This window comes from Schistocerca nitens, chromosome 2 (genome assembly GCF_023898315.1).
Source record: "Schistocerca nitens isolate TAMUIC-IGC-003100 chromosome 2, iqSchNite1.1, whole genome shotgun sequence".
NCBI classification, from domain to species: Eukaryota; Metazoa; Arthropoda; class Insecta; order Orthoptera; family Acrididae; genus Schistocerca; species Schistocerca nitens.
The window spans coordinates 808,969,025-808,988,342 of NC_064615.1; the positions used below are offsets into that span (position 1 = coordinate 808,969,025).

At 38.0% G+C, this 19,318-nt stretch overlaps 1 protein-coding gene across 1 annotated transcript in view; it reads right to left on the reverse strand.

The window, feature by feature from the left end:
• Positions 1–19,318, reverse strand: part of LOC126234648 (rootletin) — a 246,891-nt gene that overhangs the window by 37,456 nt on the left and 190,117 nt on the right. Inside the window, exons 25-27 of the mRNA XM_049943380.1 lie at positions 16,894–17,070; positions 9,704–9,811; positions 2,233–2,412 (exon numbers count right to left, since the gene is read on the reverse strand). Coding sequence (XP_049799337.1) covers positions 2,233–2,412; positions 9,704–9,811; positions 16,894–17,070 — 465 coding nt within the window. The remainder of the gene's footprint in view (positions 1–2,232; positions 2,413–9,703; positions 9,812–16,893; positions 17,071–19,318) is intronic.

Consider the following 19,318-nt stretch of genomic DNA (forward strand, 5'->3'; position numbering starts at 1 on the left):
AAACAAGACTAAAGCTAGATTCAGAGTGTGGAAATGTTAAATATGGAGCCCCACGATGTTTAGTACTTGGCCCAGTTGCTTTCTTGATGTACGTAACTGACTTACCAAAGATATCAAGAGGACTCTTCAAAAACTGTTACGTTCACAAATGAAACAAGTATATTCACTAAAGGCACAAATAAATCCTTACTAAACACAATTAGCAGAATAGAGAAATAAGTTTACAACTGGTTCACAGCACCCAAAAGTGAACAAATCAGCTTTAACTTACAAAAGACGATGACGGTGTCAATATTATGAAAAGGATAGATTGCTATGTACCATATATAGGAGATATTGAGTCGCAGACAAATACAACAAAACAACTGCTATACATCTGAGCTTTTGGCCAAAAGACCTCCTTCTAAAGTAGTAAACACACACACATTCACGCAAACACAACTCACACACACGACCACAGTGGCAGTTTCAGATAGTGACATTTTGTCATGCATGGCATACTTTAAACACAATGGCATGCAAACAGTTCACACACTTAGCTGCTTCGGAAATGCTTCCACTCTTTTCCCAGAAGCCAATGAATGTATCCTTTTCGAAGTCAGATAATGTACTCTGTTTCTGCATTACAACAACTGAACTGTTTTCTGTGTCCCCTGACACGCATTTTGATACCCTACTACTAGTGCTGCCACCTGCCATATGAGAGTGGTTATTGCACATTGACATCGAACATAGGTGGTGATCACATTAATGTGACTGGACTGTGTTTATACCGCACATTCAGGCTCTATCCAACACAAATATTAGAGTTACATGTAATTTGTATTCTTGAGTCACATATTCTGATAAATTGTAGAAGGAACAGTTCATGAAATTTTCTTTCCTGTGTTTTTAAATACTTGGGGATCTCCAGTTTCCTGTCTGAAGTCTACTGACAAACCTGCTATACTTTTGAAGCATGATATAAAAGTCCATTCTGAATCTTAGATAGGGATTTCTAGAATTGTTGTGAATTACTGAGTTCATACTAAATTCACTCTTGTTATTAACCAAAAATATCTTGAGAGAGTATATATTTTGGCATGCAAGCATAAGTCCATGAAGGGGTTTCTGCAAGATGTTTGGTAAGCAGAGGTTAAATGTTTAAGAAGATATGCATTACGTGGGTTCCACTTCAGGTTCTTATCAATTTAAATACTCAAGTATTCTGAATATTCTGTCTGACTTATTGCTTTTCCCTATTTCTGTATCTTAATGGTATGATCAACCTTGGTGCAATACTGAATTGCATGTGTTGTGTTTTATGTAAGTCCAGTGGCAGCCCATTTGCAGAGAAACAGTCAATAATATTCACAGAAATTTAATTTACCTTTTTTTTATGTACTGCAGTTTCTCCAGCTGATTATAACACTGGCAACATCAACAAATAGAATTGTTTCAACTTCTTGGATTACAATGGTAGATCTTTTATATGTAACAGAATATGATCTAGACTTTGTTTGATAGCTTAGTCTACTTTTAAATGTACTTTAAATGAGCCTGTATGTACTCAATGGCTCGTTAATGTTGTTAGAATATGCTCTTTCATTGGTCACTCTCTGCATTCTTTTAGATACATAGGATGAATACCAGTTACCAGTAAGATCTTAGATAGCATACTACCTGAGCTTCTCTATAACACTATGAACTGGAAAAATGATTTTGACAAATTATGCAAAACATCAGTTGGCAATTATTTTGTTATTAAATTTTGTGTAATCTAAATCATGAATTGAAAGATGACTTTTTCTGTGGAGAGTCTTTGAAATATAAACTGAGACTAAGTATCTTATTTTGGAATAGTATGTTCCATACAGCTAACATACATGATTTCTCCCAATATCTTAGAGAAGCAGGCAAGCACTGTGACTGGATGTAGTTACTACAATCTTATCTTCCAAACATATAATACAAATAATCTGACAACAGTGTATTTCAGGATTGTATATTATATCTGTTACTCTTGATAGCATTAAATTAAGAGGAAGTATGACTGCTACAAGAAACTGCCAGTTTAATGCACATGGCTATACACTGCTGAAGTTTGATACTGTAAATTTTGGCATTAGTCTGAAAGCTAAACTGATATCTCCTACACATATCACTCGCTTTTTTTTCTCAGCAACTGTTATCACAGCAGGCCAGCAGGGTTCCTTTATGATTACAGTAAATTGTTCCATGATTAGTAGTAACCTGCAAAAGTGCATCTTTCTCCTGAAGCATCATGTGAAGCCGCTGAAGATCTCCTTCAAGCCCCATGCGTTGCAGCTCTAGTTTGGTTGCACGTGACTCACTACGGCTCAATTCCTCTTGCAAGTTCCGTTTTTCTCCCTCACATTTTGATAATGCTTGCTTTAACTTTTCCAGTTTATCCTGAAAAGACAAAAAGTAATTCCTTTTTACAGGCTTAATAGTCTTCTTCAACAAAGTGTATAAAAAAGTGATACAATAAAATGAAATACACACTGCTGACAACTTTATATAAGTACTGAACAGCTACATTAACCATGAGTGACCTAATGTTCTGTCTTTTACATTCATTTTTCAGAAACTAAATTTGTTAGAAAAAAGTGTCCCCAAATTTATACCCTCACTTGCATATACTCTTTCTAGAATGCTTCCTTAAGGCATGTGTCCACTAGCAACTAACTTCCAAAAATAACTTCTGCAAGGACTTGGTGAGGTGCTTACATTAGAACAAAAACTTGCACAAGTTTACTTCTGCAAGTCACCTGGGAAGGTTAATTTCAGGAACTTGCTGCAAGTCCTTGCAGAAGTGTTTCCAATAGAGTCTCATCGTGAGACATGCAAGTGTAAGTTTATGGTGCTGTATTTAAAACCCAGAGCAGTCTCCACCATTGTTGAATTATTATTACTGAAGAAGAATCATGACAGAAAACTAAAAGTTAGGAAAAAAGAAATATTTGGGTAAAGAAATATATAATGTACATATTTAAGTTATCAATGCACACTATTATTGAACTAGAATCGGAGACTTTGCCCACATTACGAGGGGTGTTTGAAAAGTCCGTGCAAAAATAAAAACTACTGACGTGTTTGGAGTAAACCTTTTTTATTTTTCGACACAGTCTCCTTTTAGACTTATACACTTCGTCCAATGCTGTTCTAATTTGTTGATCCCTTCCGAATAATAGGAATTGTCCAAGTCTCCAAAATAGCTATTAGTTGCTCCAATCACCTCCTCGTTTGGATACAATCTTTCTCCTGTAGTCATTTCTTCAAATTGGGGAACAAATAGTAGTCTGAGGGAGCCAAGTCTGGAGAATAGGGAGGATTTGAAATGAGTTGAAATCCTATTTCCATTAATTTTACAACCACAACTGCTGAGGTGTGTGCTGGTGCATTGTCGTGATGGAAAATGACTTTTTAGTGGTCCAATCACTGGCATTTTTCTTGCAGCTCAGTTTTCAAATGGTCCAATAACGATGAATAATATGCTCCTGAAATAGTTTTACCCTTTTCCAGAGAGTTGATGAGGATTATCCCTTGTGAATCCCGAAAGACAGTCACCATAACCTTTCTGGCCGAAGGAAAGGTCTTTGCCTTTTTTGGTGCAGATTCTCCCTTGGTAACCCATTGTTTAGATTGTTGTTTGGTCTCACAACTATAGTAATGTATCCATGTTTCATCCACAGTGACGAAACGACACTTAAAGTCCTATGGATTCTTCCTGAATAGCTGCAAACAATCCTTGCAACACCTCACATGATTCCATTAAGCATGAGCAATCGCGGAAACCATCTTGCAGAAAGCTTTCTCATGTCCAAATGTTTATGCAAAATATTATGTACCCATTCATTCGAGCTGCCCACAGTACTAGCAATCTCATGCATCTTAACTCTTCTGTCATCCATCACCATATCATGGATTTTATCAATGATTTCTGGAGTTGTAGCCTCCACAGGGCGTCCAGAATGTTCAGCATCATTTGTGCTCATATGGCCACTCCAAAAATTTTGAAACCACATATAAACTGTTCTAATCGAAGGTGCAGAGTCACTGTAATGTTTATCAAGCTTCTCTTTAGTCTCCTGAGGCGTTTTGTCTTTCATAAAGTACTGTTTAATCACCGCACGAAATTCTTTTTCGTCCTTTTTTTGACAATCACTCTACTTCCGTGATTCACACGAATGCCAAACACAAAGAAATGGACCAATATGGCTGAAACTTGGTGTGCGTTCTTTCCAAATATGCTACTAACCACCGGCGTGGTGGTGCTATCTCTCGGACTTTGCATGGACTTTTCAAACGTCCCTCGTACAAACTTTCAAAGAATGTTGTGTGAAAGTTTTGAACAGCTTTTGTCTATTGTACAACCAAATTTTTAAAAATGGGACACAAAAATATGTAAAGCTATATCATCATAAGGTCACCTAATAATTACTCTTTGATTTTTGTAAACACTATTTATTACACATTTATGTTTACACTGACTCCAAAAAATCAGCTAAAATTTAAAGACACCTGCACCGGCATTCTACTTCCTCTTCTAGTGAAACAAAGTAATTGGTAAATTCAATTTGCACTTCCTTGGCTGGTGGTGATCTGTTATATATATTTAGTGGTTCTAAGGCCACATTTGTTTTGGCACACATGTCTTTGTGCCACTCTTCTTTTCAAGGCTGGCATTTTCGTATCAGTGTTGAACACACAAAACTTCTGCACAGTTTGGGAAAATTTCCCACAACAGACAAATTCGAGAAGTATGCAAGAAACTGTTTCCACTACTTTGTGGAAGCAAAACATGCAAAAGTTGACTTGCTGGCAGTGTTTTAATGTCAAAGAACTTGCAAAAGTAACTTCTGCAAGTGATTCGCTCAAGTTTATTTCCTTGCAGACACATGTCTTTAGGTCTACAATGAATATACCATGTAGATATTTGGGCGGAATATGATTCCCCAGAGCAGATAACATGTTTCTAGTCTTTCACAGTCCACAAAATATCTTTGTCCACTGGAAACAATCACACTTGCTGAACAGGGATGAATTACATCAACATCTACATTTATACTCCGCATGCCACCCAACGGTGTGTGGCGGAGGGCACTTTACGTGCCACTGTCATTACCTCCCTTTTCTGTTCCAGTCGCGTATGGTTCGCGGAAAGAACGACTGTCTGAAAGCCTCCGTGCACGCTCGAATCTCTCTAATTTTACATTCGTGATCTCCTCGGGAGGTATAAGTAGGGGGAAGCAATATATTCGATACCTCATCCAGAAACGCATCCTCTCGAAACCTCGTGAGCAAGCTACACCGCGATGCAGAGCGCCTCCCCTGCAGAGTCTGCCACTTGAGTTTGCTAAACATCTCCGTAATGCTATCACGGTTACCAAATAACCCTGTGACGAAATGCGCCGCTCTTCTTTGGATCTTCTCTATCCCCTCAGTCAACCCGATCTGGCACGGATCCCTCACTGATGAGCAATACTCAAGTATAGGTTGAACGAGTGTTTTGCAAGCCACCTCCTTTGTTGATGGACTACATTTTCTAAGGACTCTCCCAATGAATCTCAACCTGGTACCCGCCTTACCAACAATTAATTTTATATGATCATTCCACTTCAAATTGTTCCGCATGTATACTCCCAGATATTTTACAGAAGTAACTGCTACCAGTGTTTGTTCCGCTATCATATAACCATACAATAAAGGATCCTTCTTTCTATGTATTCGCAATACATTACATTTGTCTATGTTAAGGGTCAGTTGCCACTCCCTGCACCAAGTGCCTATCCGCTGCAGATCTTTCTGCATTTCGCTACAATTTTCTAATGCTGCATCTTCTCTGTATACTACAGCATCATCCGCGAATAGCCGCATGGAACTTCCGACACTATCTACTAGGTCATTTATGTATATTGTGAAAAGCAATGGTCCCATAACACTCCCCTGTGGCATGCCAGAGGTTACTTTAACGTCTGTAGACATCTCTCCATTGATAATAACATGCTGTGTTCTGTTTGCTAAAAACTCTTCAATCCAGCCACACAGCTGGTCTGATATTCCGTAGGCTCTTACTTTGTTTATCACGCGACAGTGCGGAACTGTATCGAATGCCTTCCGGAAGTCAAGGAAAATAGCATCTACCTGGGAGCCTGTATCTAATATTTTCTGGGTTTCATGAACAAATAAAGTGAGTTGGGTCTCACACGATCGCTGTTTCCGGAATCCATGTTGATTCCTACAGAGTAGATTCTGGGTTTCCAAACACGACATGATACTCGAGCAAAAAACATGTTTTAAAATTCTACAACAGATCGACGTCAGAGATATAAGTCTATAGTTTTGCGCATCTGCTCGACGACCCTTCTTGAAGACTGGGACTACCTGTGCTCTTTTCCAATCATTTGGAACCTTCTGTTCCTCTAGAGACTTGCGGTACACGGCTGTTAGAAGGGGGGGCAAGTTCTTTCGCGTACTCTGTGTAGAATCGACTTGGTATCCCGTCAGGTCCAATGGACTGGTTGAGTGATTCCAGTTGCTTTTCTATTCCTTGGACACTTATTTCGATTTCAGCCATTTTTTCGTTTGTGCGAGGATTTAGAGAAGGAACTGCAGTGCGGTCTTCCTCTGTGAAACAGCTGTGGAAAAAGGTGTTTAGTATTTCAGCTTTACGGGTGTCATCCTCTGTTTCAATGCCATCATCATCCCGGAGTGTCTGGATATGCTGTTTCGAGCCACTTACTGATTTAACGTAAGACCAGAACTTCCTAGGATTTTCTGTCAAGTCGGTACATAGAATTTTACTTTCGAATTCACTGAACGCTTCACGCATAACCCTCCTTATGCTTTCTTTGATATTGTTTAGCTTCTGTTCGTCTGAGAGGTTTTGGCTGCGTTTACACTTGGAGTGAAGCTCTCTTTCCTTTCGCAGTAGTTTCCTAACTTTGTTGTTGAACCGCGGTGGGTTCTTCCCGTCCCTCACAGTTTTACTCGGCACGTACCTGTCTAAAACGCATTTTATGATTGCCTTGAACTTTTTCCATAAACACTCAACATTGTCAGTGTCGGAGCAGAAATTTTCGTTTTGATCTGTTAGGTAGTCTGAAATCTGCCTTCTATTACTCTTGCTAAACAGATAAACCTTCCTCTCTTTTTTTATATTCCTATTAACTTCCATATTCAGGGATGCTGCAACGGCCTTATGATCACTGATTCCCTGTTCTGCACTTACAGAGTCGAAAAGTTCGGGTCTGTTTGTTATCAGTAGGTCCAAGATGTTATCTCCACGAGTCGGTTCTCTGTTTAATTGCTCAAGGTAATTTTCGGATAGAGCACTCAGTATAATGTCACTCGATGCTCTGTCCGAACCACCCGTCCTAAACATCTGAGTGTCCCAGTCTATATCCGGTAAATTGAAATCTCCACCTAAGACTATAACATGCTGAGGAAATTTATGTGAAATGTATTCCAAATTTTCTCTCAGTTGTTTTTCCACTAATGCTGCTGAGTCGGGAGGTCGGTAAAAGGAGCCAACTATTAACCTAGCACGGTTGTTGAGTGTAACCTCCACCCATAATAATTCACAGGAACTATCCACTTCTACTTCACTACAGCATAAACTACTACTAACAGCGACAAACACGCCACCACCGGTTGCATGCAATCTATCCTTTCTAAACACCGTCTGTGCCTTTGTAAAAATTTCGGCAGAATTTATCTCTGGCTTCAGCCAGCTTTCTGTACCTATAACGATTTCAGCTTCGGTGCTTTCTATCAGTGCTTGAAGTTCCGGTACTTTACCAATGCAGCTTCAACAGTTTACAATTACAATACCGATTGCTGCTTGGCCCCCGCATGTCCTGACTTTGCCCCGCACCCTTTGAGGCTGCTGCCCTTTCTGTACTTGCCCGGGGCCATCTAACCTAAAAAAACTGCCCAGTCCACGCCACACAACCCCTTCTACCTGTGTAGCCGCTTACTGCGTGTAGTGGACTCCTGACCTATCCAGCGGAACCCGAATTAAGTCCATTATATGCAATTCTCATCCAAATACCCACATGATACAATTTACACCAGAGCTTCCATTCAAGAATGGGTCAGAGTGGACCTCATTCACTTCTTGTCTTGTAACAAAATACTTTTAGCTATGTCTTTCTGTCACAATTCTGATAAGAATTCATCAAAGAATGGGCTTTTTGAAACAGCCAGGAAGCCCGAAGGAAAGTGTGGAACTACAGAGGCAAAATCTGGCACTTTCTTCAGAGGATAATTTTTTGTATGCTCTACGTTTGTCATCTCTAGTTACCATTTCATCTTTTCCCTTGTTTTTTCTTCATAAGTTTCTCCTGTATGACTCCTAGTACCATGGAAGTTATTCCATAATATCTTATGTTCTGTTTACCTGTGTTTCTTCTAATTTGTGTTTTCCATGTACTTCTTGCTTCATTGATTCTGCAGAGGATCATACCATTTTTATCTCAATAGACTACTAATTTTCAGCACCCTTCAGTAACGCCACATTTTGAACACTTCAATTTTCTTCTTTTTTTTGTTTTCTGTCACTCATGCATTCACTTCCATCTGATGCGATGTTTCAGATATATAGCCTCAGAAACTACTTCCTTAGATGTTTCATATTAGTGCAGTTATTTTACCTATGGATGCCCTCTGACTCTAGCCTGTTTCTTATATCTTCTGTTCTTCATTCATCCCAAAGCATACTTTTGCCTTCATACACTGCATAGTCCCCAATTTATTACTAATCTCATTTCTGCTACCCCTCATTACTTTTGTCTACTCTCATTCTACATTGTGTGTTCATTATACTGTTAAATCCATTCTACAGGTACAGTAATCTGTAATTTTTCACTTTCTCTAGTGATAGCAATATCCTTTCATCCTGAGTTTTAATCTCACTTCTGAAACTTTTTTCTATTTTCATCAGTGCTGCTTCAGTGTACAGGTTAATGAGTAGGAGAAAAATACTGAATTTCTGCTTTATGCCCTTTTTTTAATCTGACCACTTCTCTCATGGTTTCTATTGTTATTGTTAACTCTTTGTTCTTGTACCTATTGTATATTACACATTTTCCCTGTAGCTTGTACTAATATTTCTGAGAATATCAAACATCTTGTATCATTTTATAGTGTCACACACTTAACGCCAGTCTTTTGTTTTGTATTGTGTGTGGTGAATGAGATAGGCACTATACCTCTCATCTCTGTGGATAATTTGAATATTAATCTAAACTTGTCAACAATTTGCTAACCTTGTTTCGCACTATCAGTATGCATCTAAAATTACTGTTAGCTTCAATAAGCCAGTTAAGGAATATTCCACACAATGAGATTACACTGTATTAGTTTTAAGAATGACTCTTGTGTCATGTGATTTGAATAAAATGATCAACATCAATAAATTCTATCCATATGCTATAAACTAAAGTCTATGTATTAAAATTAACTGCTTTAATTCAAAAGTAAGAGACATAGTACATCTGGAAAGATGACATTGTTGATAACAGTCAGAAACACAAAAAAATTATTTACTACTACACATAATACACACATAATATATTGTATCAGTTCCTTTAATCTAAGATCAGGTGGTTGTAAAGAGTACTGAAAAAGCATTTTGCTATTTTCTCTCAAATTGAAGTAATTTGCATTAAGATGTCATATACTTAAGTTAAATTTTTACCTCATATTGACCTTTCTCTTCTGAACTACTTTGCATGTTCAATTCCAGTGTTGTAACTTTCTCTCTGAGTTGTTGTAACTCTTCTGATTTCTGCTGCATTGCATCAGCCTGTAACAAAGTTCTCTCATCAATCATTTTTATCACATTTATCTACATTTAATGACTCAAATAATGAGTTATCCAAACAAAGTTTTTTTGAGTGCACACTCCAATAGTGTTTTACTTTTAAAGAAAAAAAATGTTGTTTCTGATTATAATTTGCCTAGAAATCTTCATAGTAGCTAAAAATTACTATTTTTTCCATTTAAACAAAAATGTGTTATCACGAAAACATATATTTTGATTAAACACAATGAATAGATATTGTTGTTGTTGTTGTGGTCCTCAGTCCTGAGACTGGTTTGATGCAGCTCTCCATGCTACTCTATCCTGTGCAAGCTTCTTCATCTCCCAGTACCTACTGCAACCTACATCCTTCTGAATCTGCTTAGTGTATTCATCTCTTGGTCTCCCTCTACGATTTTTACCCTCCACGCTGCCCTCCAATACTAAATTGATGATCCCTTGATGCCTCAGAACATGTCCTACCAACCGATCCCTTCTTCTAGTCAAGTTGTGCCACATGCTCCTCTTCTCCCCAATTCTATTCAATTTCTCTTCTTCAGAAATGCTTTCCTTTCCATTGCCAGTCTACATTTTATATCCTCTCTACTTCGACCATCATCAGTTATTTTGCTTCCCAAAAAGCAAAACTCCTTTACTACTTTAAGTGTTTAATTTCCTAATCTAATACCCTCAGCATCACCCGACTTAATTCGACTACATTCCATTATCCTCATTTTGCTTTTGTTGATGTTCATCTTATATCCTCCTTTCAAGACGCTATCCATTCCATTCAACTGCTCTTCCAAGTCCTTTGTTGTTTCTGACAGAATTACAATGTCATCGGCGAACCTCCAAGTTCTTATTTCTTCTCCATGGATTTTAATACCTACTCCGAATTTTTCTTTTGTTTCCTTTACTGCTTGCTCAATATACAGATTGAATAACATCAGAGAGAGGCTACAACCCTGTCTTACTCCCTTCCCAACAACTGCTACCCTTTCATGTCCCTCGACTCTTACAATTGCCATCTGGTTTCTGTACAAATTGTAAATAGCCTTTCGCTCCCTGTATTTTACCCCTGCCACCTTTAGAATTTGAAAGAGAGTATTCCAGTCAACATTGTCAAAAGCTTTCTCTAAGTCTACAAATGCTAGAGACGTAGGTTTGCCTTTCCTTAATCTTTCTTCTAAGATAAGTTGTAAGGTCAGTATTGCCTCACGTGTTCCAGTATTTGTACGGAATCCAAACTGATCTTCCCCGAGGTCAGCTTCTACTAGTTTTTCCATTCGTCTGTAAAGAATTCGTGTTAGTATTTTGCAGCTGTGGCTTATTAAACTGATTGTTCGGTAATTTTCACCTGCTTTCTTTGGGATTGGAATTATTATATTCTTCTTGAAGGCTGAGGGTATTTCGCCTGTTTCATACATCTTGCTCACCAGATGGTAGAGTTTTGTCAGGACTGGCTCTCCCAAGGCCGTCAGTAGTTCCAATGGAATGTTGTCTACTCTGGGGGCCTTGTTTCGACTCAGGTCTTTCAGTGCTCTGTCAAACTCTACACGCAGTATCGTATCTCCCATTTCATATTCATACTACATTCTCTTCCATTTCTATAATATTGTCGTCAAGTACATCGCCCTTGTATAGACCCTCTATATACTCCTTCCACCTTTCTGCTTTCCCTTCTTTGCTTAGAACTGGGTTTCCATCTGAGTTCTTGATATTCATACAAGTGGTTCTCTTATCTCCAAAGGTTTCTTTAATTTTCCTGTAGGCAGTATCTATCTTATCCCTAGTGAGATAAGCCTCTACATCCTTACATTTGTCCTCTAGCCATCCCTGCTTAGCCATTTTGCACTTCCTGACAATTTCATTTTTGAGACGTTTGTATTCCCTTTTGCCTGCTTCATTTACTTCATTTTTATATTTTATCCTTTCATCAATTAAATTCAATATTTCTTCTGTTACCCAAGGATTTCTACTAGCCCTCGTCTTTTTACCTACTTGATCCTCTGCTGCCTTCACTACTTCATCCCTCAAAGCTACCCATTCTTCTTCTACTGTATTTCTTTCCCCCATTCCTGTCAATTGTTCCCTTATGCTCTCCCTGAAACTCTGTACAACCTTTGGTTCTTTCAGTTTATCCAGGTCCCATCTCGTTAAGTTCCCACCTTTTTGCAGTTTCTTCAGTTTTAATCTACAGGTCATAACCAATAGATTGTGGTCAGAGTCCACATCTGCCCCTGGAAATGTCTAACAATTTAAAACCTGGTTCCTATATCTCTGTCTTACCATTATATAATCTATTTGATACCTTTTAGTATAAATATTATGGTGTGATAAAAAATGGAACATGGGAAGCCATGCTGACAATGAATCTTATAACAGATATGAACTGTGAAAGAGCACTAGAAACATTCAATACTTTTGTGATGCTACATCTTAAAATGAAGACACTGACTTCTGAAAGATATGATTCACTTGAATTACTTTCACCATTCACATATTAAAATTTAAAGTAGGCATTGTCATTCAAGTTTTTTCTCACTTGAAAGATCTATAGCATTCTTAACCATTGCCTCCCCTAGCAACAATTAATGTTTTTCAATTAACCAGCTGGGTGGATTGGCCAAACTTACCTCCAGGAAGCACAGCCCACAGAACAGCCAACAGAAATATATATACAGAAAATAAAATTTCTAGCTTTCTAAACCACAGGTCCTCTCACCAAGACAGAAAAAGATGAACATATTTGGTTATGTAGCAAAAAAGAGGGGAGGGACAGTCACTTAGGACCCAAGTGAAAGAGGTATTCACGAGGTATGAAGGCAAGATGAAAAGGTCTTGCTCTGGCAGTGAATTATTGTGTTTCTTCAATGCAAAAATGTCCTCTTTTTGTCATAGTCTCTTTTAAGAACAAAGCACATTGTTAAAGGTTTTACCAATGAACAGATTCCATCCATGAAGTGTGTTTCTGGAAAGTATGCAAAATAGCTATGGCTCATATGGGGTGTTCATTGGACTCAATTTTCCAACAATAAATTGTTTTACATCCAGGAATTGATGGAGTAATTAAGGAAATAAGATTACATTTCAGTGCACCATCAACAGTGAAATTATTAGAGAGATATCGTAACATATACTGAGACTGGAGAAGGATAGGGAAGGAAAACAGCTATGCCCTTATCTAAGAACTATCCTGGTATTTTCTTTAAAGTGATTTCTGCAAATCTGGAAAATCTATTCTGATGGCTTTGGACGACAATTTAAGTGTGAAGTAATATAACTTCTACTTCTTTTATGAAATGACTTACTTGAGATGTCTGGCCAAACTCCTTTGCTGGCTAGCCTGCTGCTGAAAACTCTCATTCACTTTCTTTCCCGAAGTACGCAAGTATGCTGCTAGGTACAGGAATTTCTTAATACTTTCTCTACTAATAAAAATAAGTAGACATACCAATTTCATTTGCTTCAACTAATGACGTATATTTGAACTTCAGACATATTACAAATCTCACTCTTCATATAAATATATATGCTTCATAAGTCTCTCATGTCTCCAAATGTCAGAAACAAACTAATATACATATAAGAGAAAGTTGGCTTAACACCATGTCCATTCTGAACATGAATCTTAATACACATCTTCCCTTCAACCAGGCTAAGAGTTTTTCTCAAGAGTACCTTCTCAACTGTTCTCGTTATTATAACCATGGTCACTGACACAATTAGCACAGAATAACATAGAAGCTCCATGGTTCTTCCGTACAGTTTCACTAAAACTTCCATGGATCGCCTGACAAGTACTTGTTGTTGCCATTCGACCACCGTGTCTACATTCTTCTCATGACTGAATTTCAAACCTGCACACACAAACATGTGACGCGCAATAGACAGGATTCTATCATCCCACACTCACTGAGTGGTTCTTGAATTTACGCCAAAATTCTCGAAACACTACACTACCTCTGGTTGGCCAAACAATATTTTATCCCCAGTTTTCATAATTGCTTGGGTACCAGTGGATTCTGCCCAAAACCACCATTCTTTTTTTAATTACCAGTGCCTTTAGCATGAAACCACCAATGCTGTTGCAAGGCAGCATATTATAATAAAAAAAAAACACTTTCTAAATTCAGTAAACTTGGGCATTACAGCACTGTAATCAAACCTGAATGTCTTTATGGAGCAGCAATTTTAATTTTAAATAGAAAGAGAGATAATGAAGAACGTCAAAAGAAAAAAAGAAAGATTATTAGGCCCCAAAATTACTGATGGTGAAACTTATGGACTGAAAAGTAATAAGGAAATACAAGAATACACAGACATACATGGTGACAAAAACAGAGACTTAAGTTTTAGGGGATCGTTAAAAGAATGTCACCCACTAGGTTGACAAAACAAATAGTAGATTTCTACGAAAACAGAAGTAAGGCAAAAGCACAGTCAATTAAATGGATCACTGCGATTAAGGGGTGTCTTAAAGTAACTAGTATAACTCAGTCAGACATTACAGATAGAAAAACATTCAGACAAAAGATATGTGACTGAAAAGTTGGTCAGAGGAAAATTAGGAAACAGACTGGAACACTGTAGTCTGATGAAAGAAAGGGACTTCACTCTGATAGGATGAAACAGATTTGGACACAAAAGAAGGCCAACCATCAAAAGTGACATTGACTGATTGTACCTCGTGCGGTCCTATTGGGCCCATACATGAATAATAATAAAATAAAAACATTTTTTCTTTAATGAACTGTCTACACACATCACACAATACCTCCAACAACAGACTTGTAGATTAAATTTTCTGTTGCTAGTGCCTTTGTCCCTTTTTGTACTTAATTTCTATGTTCTCCATCTTCTTTACATCTTTGTTTTAGTATCATAATTTTAGATAATTTCTTTCACAGTCCTTTTTCTCAGATTAAGAACTGTGGCACAGCCAGAAAATTAAGACAAAGATCACAAAATTGTAGCTAGAAAATCAAAACCAGTTTCCCCTTGCATTTTTATGGGGAGGCATATATTACCAAAAATTTACATCTCAGAAAATTATACTATGAACATCACAACACTTTTGTAGTTACTAGGGAAGACTAATTTTGTTTCAGATGAAAACACTGTATACATCAAGTTGTTTTCTATATTATCACTCATTTGTGGGAAATTTTGGATGAAATAACCATTAATTAAAAACTTAAATACACAGTATTGATGTTCCATGACGATATTTATTTAATAGTTTGTTATGAACCAGCTTTTGTTTTTTTTAAGCCATCATCGGATAGTTTAATACTAAACAGATAGTTTACAACTATCAGCAAGAGTTCATAGCTGTACAAAGATTGTTTCTGAAAGACGTGTGACACTTAACGACACAGCAGAACCTGCCAATTTCCATCGCCCCACAACACACAAACTTTCTGCTCCATGGTGCAATGCTTACTATCAATACCACAAACCAAATCAGATTTTGAACATTAATTGAAAATAATTAACAAAATAGCAGTAGTATTTTTATTTTCCAAATTTCTTGTTCAGTGATTTACTTCTTATGCATGTTGCATTCACTATGTAGATTATGTATATGTGATTCCCCTCCCAATCACGTACTGAGCAAGGTGCCTACACCATTCTTAAAGTACTGGACTGACATTTGGGAGACTGGGGTTTATTCCCTGTCGAGCCATCCTGACCTGGGTTTTCCAATATTTCCCATGTTACTAAGGTAAATGCTATGGTTATAGTGCTACCCTAATTGAAAACATAATCAGTAAGATAAGAGACAGAGGATAACTGAGCTATTGTATCCTCCTCTGAAAGTGCTGAACCACTCCAGTAACAACTGCTTCCACATGCTATATGTACGTAGGACTTGACAGATACTTGCCAGCTAACTAAAATCCAAAAAATACCAAAAATATACTCAAGCTTTTTATGCTAATAATACTGTTTCCCACTTTCTGTTCAACAGTACAGACAAGATTCCAACTTCAGAACATGGTGGAATTCACAGGGTTTCCTGCAATCTGTGTGGCAAATTATTGTAGGTCAATCAGACAGGGCTATTACTACTAGACTAACTGAGCATGAAAGGAGCTGGAGAATGACAAGAAAGATCCCACCTTTGCTGAACATGCTCTTAAAGAAAGCCATTCTTTTGATACTAAATGCCATGTTCTCCATAGAGGAACTACAGATGGAAAACTAACATTATTTGAACTTCTAGCTATTAATGAACACCAATCACCTGGTCTGTAATGAATGAACATAGTTTCATTGGTCAGCCTCACTACAGTAGCAGCAACCAGTTAATATTTTTCTCACCATTAGATAATATGTTTGTTATACCTGTTCAACACAAACATTGCATAGACTCCATTCTCCCCTTTGCCTCCCCCACCCCCTACCCCCTTTTTCAGTCTGTTCATCACATTTACCAGTTTATCCATGCAACACAGTAGTAGTGCCATTATTATCATTTGATATATAAAAAATCTTTATACAGCTATGAACTTTCACTGACGTTGTGTGGACTATCTGCTTGGTGTTGGGTTAAATCCAAAAGCTGGCTCATAAAGAACTACTAAAGAAATATTAATGTGAAACATCAATATTGTTTATTTAAGATTTTTAATACATGATTCCTCCAAGTACAGACAGGATATTCCATAACTATAATCATTAATTCTTCATTTTAGCTCTCATACTATCTTTAGAGCACATCATATCACCTACTGTTTATGTTCTGCCTAGTTACAAAAACACTCCATGTTACTCACAAGCTGCTGTCATGGTAATGTAATTCTTTAATACAAAAGAGCATACTTCACAGAACACTATATGTAAATGGATTGTGAAGGAGAGCTAACTGTATTGACAAGCAATGCATACAGACAATACATTGTATAGTGGTCATGGACATTAAATTTATATGCAGGATCTATAATTAAAGAGACTGGAATCCACTTTTCTTGCCTTTATGCCAATAGCTTTTAGTAAAACATATTTACATATGGCTGGATCTGTATGCCACTTCCATTGAAACACAACTTTACAACCGATTTTATTCGTCAAACACTTACCTGAGCTTGTAGAGCTGTCTGCTTCTGTCCAAGCTTCATTTCTAGGCTTCCCTTCTCATCCTGTAGTGAACGCAGACTTTGCAAGGCAGAACTCAGTTTTGTTTCTGTTTTAGCATTTAGGTCTTGAACCTCTTGCAACTGGCGCTTCATGCTTCCCACTTGGGTCTTGTAATCATCCTACACACAAACAAGCAATATGTAATGCACCATATGTAATTAAAATAGCCACAATTTTTTCCAGCTGCCTAACAGAATGGAATTCTGTCTCAGACGCAGTAACTGTAGATAAACATTTGGAATACTGGTTCACACTTCCTTGGCTATCGTCCTTGACTTAAATCTGTCAACAATGCCAGGGTTTCCCTCTACTTATTATTGCAAATTTTATTCCATTAGGACTTTTCTTAGGTAATTCTGGTGATAATACTGTAAATGCAGCTGTCTTTGTTTTCTGCACGAGAAAGAAAGGAAAGACAAAAGCATTCACTTGAACACAATGTACACATTCAGAATGTAGTAGTGGTAATGTCAATGAATCTGTACAAGGTGAAGGTGGCTGACTCCATCCAATGAAGCAAATTCTGTAGCAATTGAAACTTACCGGGACCACTGCACCTTAAACGAGCCTGTACACAATGAAACTTGTTAGTCAAATTTGCTCTTTTTATCCACAAATTCATCAAACAAATCTGTACACATACCAACAAAGTTTGTTGATTTAATCTCACTTTTGAAGCGTATGATGGCTGCCAATGCAGAAAAAGTTTTACTGGCTTTGACTTTAGCACTGTATGTAAGGAAGAAAAAGAAAACAAGATGCTTGTCTAAGGAATGGTTGAAATGGAAAGAGAAATATACCCATGTAAATCTGCTAAATAAAATTATACTCAGAACCTGTTGATTACTTCACCTTTCCAACAATGGACAGTCAAACTTTTAATAATGGAGTTACATTGCACTCACACTGAAAAGAAGACACAAGTATATGAAAAAATTATTTTCTTCCTTTTGGTCCTTTAATGACACTTCATTAAAATATCACAATGTTGGAACATGTACACTGTCCATAGAAGAACTGGAGAGCTCCGATGTTTTGTTTTATTTAATTTAATTTTTATTTTATTGCACTCGCACTCCTATGTTGTGGGTAGAACACCAACTTTCTTCTTAACCTCTTCCTGCACAATATATGAATGGTAAAGATGCAACACCTCTAACATTTTGATAAATGCTATTTTTTCTCCCTTAGTATAGTTTCCATAATTGTGGATACCGACATTACAGCGACATAAATTGTAATAACACTATTTTTCAGTAAACTTGTGCAGAAAAACATCAACACAAACATTCACCATCTTGTCAAATCTGCTGCTGATCAAAATTTCTCTCAAAACACATCAAACGTAATCTAACAACAATATTATGAAAATGATAGATTGCTACTCACCACAGAGAGAAGAAGAATCGTGGACAGGCACAACGAAAAGACTGCTTATACTTAAGCTTCCTGCAGAAAGGCCTTCATCCAAAGCAGGAAACACCTACACATTCTCGCAAGCACAACTCACAAATACGTTTCTGCAACTTGCAATCTAGCGTGTGTAAGGAGGAGGCGTGGGGAGGGGGAGGGATAGCAGAGTAGGTGTCGGGGGGAAGATGCAGTGATGTTTGTGGGAGCGTGTAGGGACATGGTGGGAACAAGATAAGGCTGCTAGGTGCGGTTGGGAGATTTGGGGAGGGGGATGGGAAGGAGGAAGACAGGGGAAAATACTAGTGGGTGTGTTGGTAGAATAGAAGGCCAAGTAGTGCTGGAGTGGGAGCATGGGAGAGAATAGGTAGGTGGAGGACAGGGACTAGCAAATATTGAGGTCAGACCCCCAAAACCCCCCTGACCTCAACCTTTGTTACCCCCTGTCCTCTACCTACCTATCCCCTTCCCTGCTCCCACACCAGCACTACACAGCCTTCTATTCTGCCAATGCACACAGTAGTCTTCCCTCCCTTCTCTACTTCTCTCCTTGTCTGCCGTCCCCAAAGCCCCCAACTGCATCTACCCTGTCCTGAATACGTCCCTGCACACTCCCACAAACAGTGCTACACCTCCCCCCACCTACCCTTCTATCCCTTCCCCTCATCATCCCATGCCGCTTCCTTACCTCTACCTGCCACACTAGATTGCTGCTCCCATCAGGTGCAGTTGAAGTCTGCAGTGCAGCCACAGCAGCCAGAGACAGTGGTCATGTCTGTGTGAGTCGTGAATGTGTGTGTCTTTTCTACATTAGAAGGAGGTCTTTAGTGCAAAGCTCAAATGTATAACAGTCTTTTCATTGTGCCTGTCTGTGACGCAGTGTCTCCTCTATGTGGTGAGTAGCAATCTATAATTTTTCATAATATCATTGTTATTCCATCCTGGACTTTCCATTGT